At 31.2% G+C, this 3047-nt stretch overlaps 1 protein-coding gene across 1 annotated transcript in view; it reads left to right on the top strand.

Annotated features, from left to right (window-relative positions):
* Positions 1 to 847, top strand: part of LOC117176094 (facilitated trehalose transporter Tret1-like) — a 38717-nt gene extending 37870 nt beyond the window's left edge. The window contains exon 5 of the mRNA XM_033366124.1: positions 803 to 847. Coding sequence (XP_033222015.1) covers positions 803 to 809 — 7 coding nt within the window. The 3' untranslated portion in view covers positions 810 to 847. The remainder of the gene's footprint in view (positions 1 to 802) is intronic.
* The last annotated feature ends 2200 nt before the right edge of the window (positions 848 to 3047 follow it).

The following is a 3047-nucleotide window of genomic DNA, read 5'->3' on the forward strand; positions in this document are numbered from 1 at the left end:
TTTCGTACATGTATACTCACTACAATTTCTATATGTGTTATTTGTTTCTTTAAAATATATATTGTTCTCGATTAAACATTATAAAGGTCACTATTTGTATATGTATTTTTTTTACCGCCAACAGTTTTCAGGCGAACATATTTGTCTGTTAATTTTAGTTTGTAAGTTGTCTCATTTTTTCAAAAAATCTTAATATTTTTATTTTGTATGTTATTTTTTACGTCTAAAGCAAAAACTACGTGTCCTATCAAAAATTATAGCTCTTTTTTGGACGAGCAAATTTTGTCTCATTTTTTTCGTAGCTTGTCTCGATAGACCAAAAAATTTTATTTTTTTATTTCTAATGTTGTTTTTTACGACCAAAAACAAAATCTACGCGCCCTATCGAAAAGTAATTCATTATAAATTTGTAGGTTTTTCCAGGGCGCGCAATTTTAGCTTATACATTTTTTTCGTATCTTGCATATTTTGACCGAACAATGGAATTTTTGGATTTTTCATTATTTTCGATACGATCAAATTTGGAAATTTCCACTTTCCGACCAAATTAAAAAAGTTATTATTATAAGATTGTGGCGATTTAAAAAATCAACGTTTTTCTTCTCTTAAATTTTTTTCATATCATGTGGTTTTGCCTTGAAATGTTCATTTTACTTTGTTTTTTTGGATTTTAAAAATGCTCTAACTTTGATAATAATTTTGAAATCTTGAAAAAATGTGGTTTCAAACATTTTGAAAACGTGCTCACTTTTTGAATTTTAATCCAAACTAGCTGGTTTACTAACTTGTTCTTTCTTTTTAGGCCTTAAAAAAGTGTGCCAAAGCAGAATCCAATCTGACAAATTTTTCGAAAGTGATCGTGCCTACAGTATGCAGACAGACAGACAAACACCTTCGTAAAAATCGTTTTTTCTGACTCAGTGGGTCTCAAAACGTAAAGATTTGATGAAAACAGAGAAATTGAAATTTTACATAAAACCAATACCTTCTCGTCATCATGAGAATGTAAAAAATATAAAGTAAAAATTATTTTTATGATTTAATGAAAACAATTGTTTGTTTTATTTCATTAAGTTAAATCAATTAATTATGTACTTTAGGATTATGTAGTTGAATATTGGCTATAATTTGTATAAAGAAATGTGTATTTATATTTAAAATAACCCTATTAAAATTATTAAATTTTCTCCAATTTTTATAATTTCGCAAAGTGAGTACGGTATCAGCCAGAAATATCAGTCTAAAAAACAAATCTGATTAAAAACACTTACCTCCTTTTTCGTGGTTATCTTAGCTTACGCTTAGCTTACTGAAAATATTCGTTCTACGCTCACCGAATTTCAGCGGTGTGTCACTTACTATGGAAATAAAAAACTCCTAGATATCGAATCGACATTTTTGTTTGATTTAGAGATTGGTATGATCTGAAAGAAACTATTAAAAACAATATAGGAATATTATTACAGTCTCTTTGAAGAATATTAATTTTTTCAGGATAAGTTTGGGATAATGTCCTAGAAAAGCATTATACTTAAAAGGAACTATAATATTATTGTTATATTGTTTTAAATAAATATTTGTGTGACATTGTAACATTTAGGACAGCGCGTTTTTTCAATTTGTTTACACTGGTGCCACCTGTTAGTACTATCACATATTCTATGTTAAAAGCTGCACCAAGCTGTACTCACAAGGAGTAAAAAATTATCGTGTTGACCTCATTCAACCCCCATTAACTGAATATTTTTTAAATCGAATTTGCAAGGTAAATATGTTTTAAATTAAATGAATTGTTATATCTGAAGAGGATTTTTCATTCAGTGCAGATCATTTTTTGCTCAATTGTAAAAAAATGCCATACAAAACACACATACGCACACATAGCGCATATCTTTAAATGTATACTTACCGTATAGATTGGGACACGCGTATTGTACATGTTGGGACACGTTTATTTACACATATATGCTTTTTTTTACTGAAAATCGTCTTTGGAGTAACTTTGGAGTGTTAACAATCAAAATAATTACAATTTCGTTCGTTGTTATATGTAATTCATCGGACAAACCTGTGCAGTTACATTAATTTCTTATGTTTAAAAAGATGTCTAAACCTACCCTACAAAAATTTGTTTGACAGATTTCAAGACATTCAGAAAATTAGATGTAAAATTTTGTTTGCATCCGCTATTATTATTACACCATTAAGCCATTTCCCTTTCGGAGTAGGCGTGACTCACTCGTCAGGGGAAAGGAGTAGTGTGTGGAAGGGATAGAGATTTTTCCGATTGATCCAGAATTCTCGTGCTATTTAAGTAAATAACACGTTCGTTCCGCAACACTGCTCCGACCCAGGTTGCTGATCAATCTCTCTAGCAATCACCCCAAGCGAAGAACCTCACCAAGTCGTTATGTAAGGTTCCCCACTTGGGTCCATTAGTGGCCAAGGTCTTTTGTTTCAGGCTTCATTCATTCTACTGACACTCTTTTTATTAACTATTAGTAGATGTACAGGGGGGTTTCTAACTCAATATTCCTACCTTACCGGCATGGAGAAGCTTCGACCTGTACTGGTTCGTGTCCGTGCTAAGCACTTTCTGGAAAAAGGGTTCGTGTCCGTGCTAAGCTTTGAGATCTTTCTCGAAGGATCCTGATGACGTCACGCTTGCGCAATAGTCTGTAGCCAAATTCATGTAAATAGGTTCAAGGTTATAACGTGCATGTGTCAAGGTTAAATGAGATAAATAAGGATGATTTATTACTTCCTGACAGATAAGATGTTTGTTAAATGCAGGTGTATACGTGAAATTATATTTGGAGAGCTACGTATGGCATCCTGTTTTGACTATTTATTTGATTTATTGCATAGCATCCTGTTTGATTATTAATTTAATTTGAAAATTCCTGATAGATGATGCTTTGACTAAAAATTCCTGCCTGTGAAAAACATTCTTCTGCAGTCTAGAATATTCGAGAAAAATAAGAATTGAAAAAAGATATATTTAAAGTTAATCGAAGGTAAGAAAGGAATAAAAAAGCATTTCTTAT

This window comes from Belonocnema kinseyi, chromosome 7 (genome assembly GCF_010883055.1).
Source record: "Belonocnema kinseyi isolate 2016_QV_RU_SX_M_011 chromosome 7, B_treatae_v1, whole genome shotgun sequence".
NCBI lineage: Eukaryota > Metazoa > Arthropoda > Insecta > Hymenoptera > Cynipidae > Belonocnema > Belonocnema kinseyi.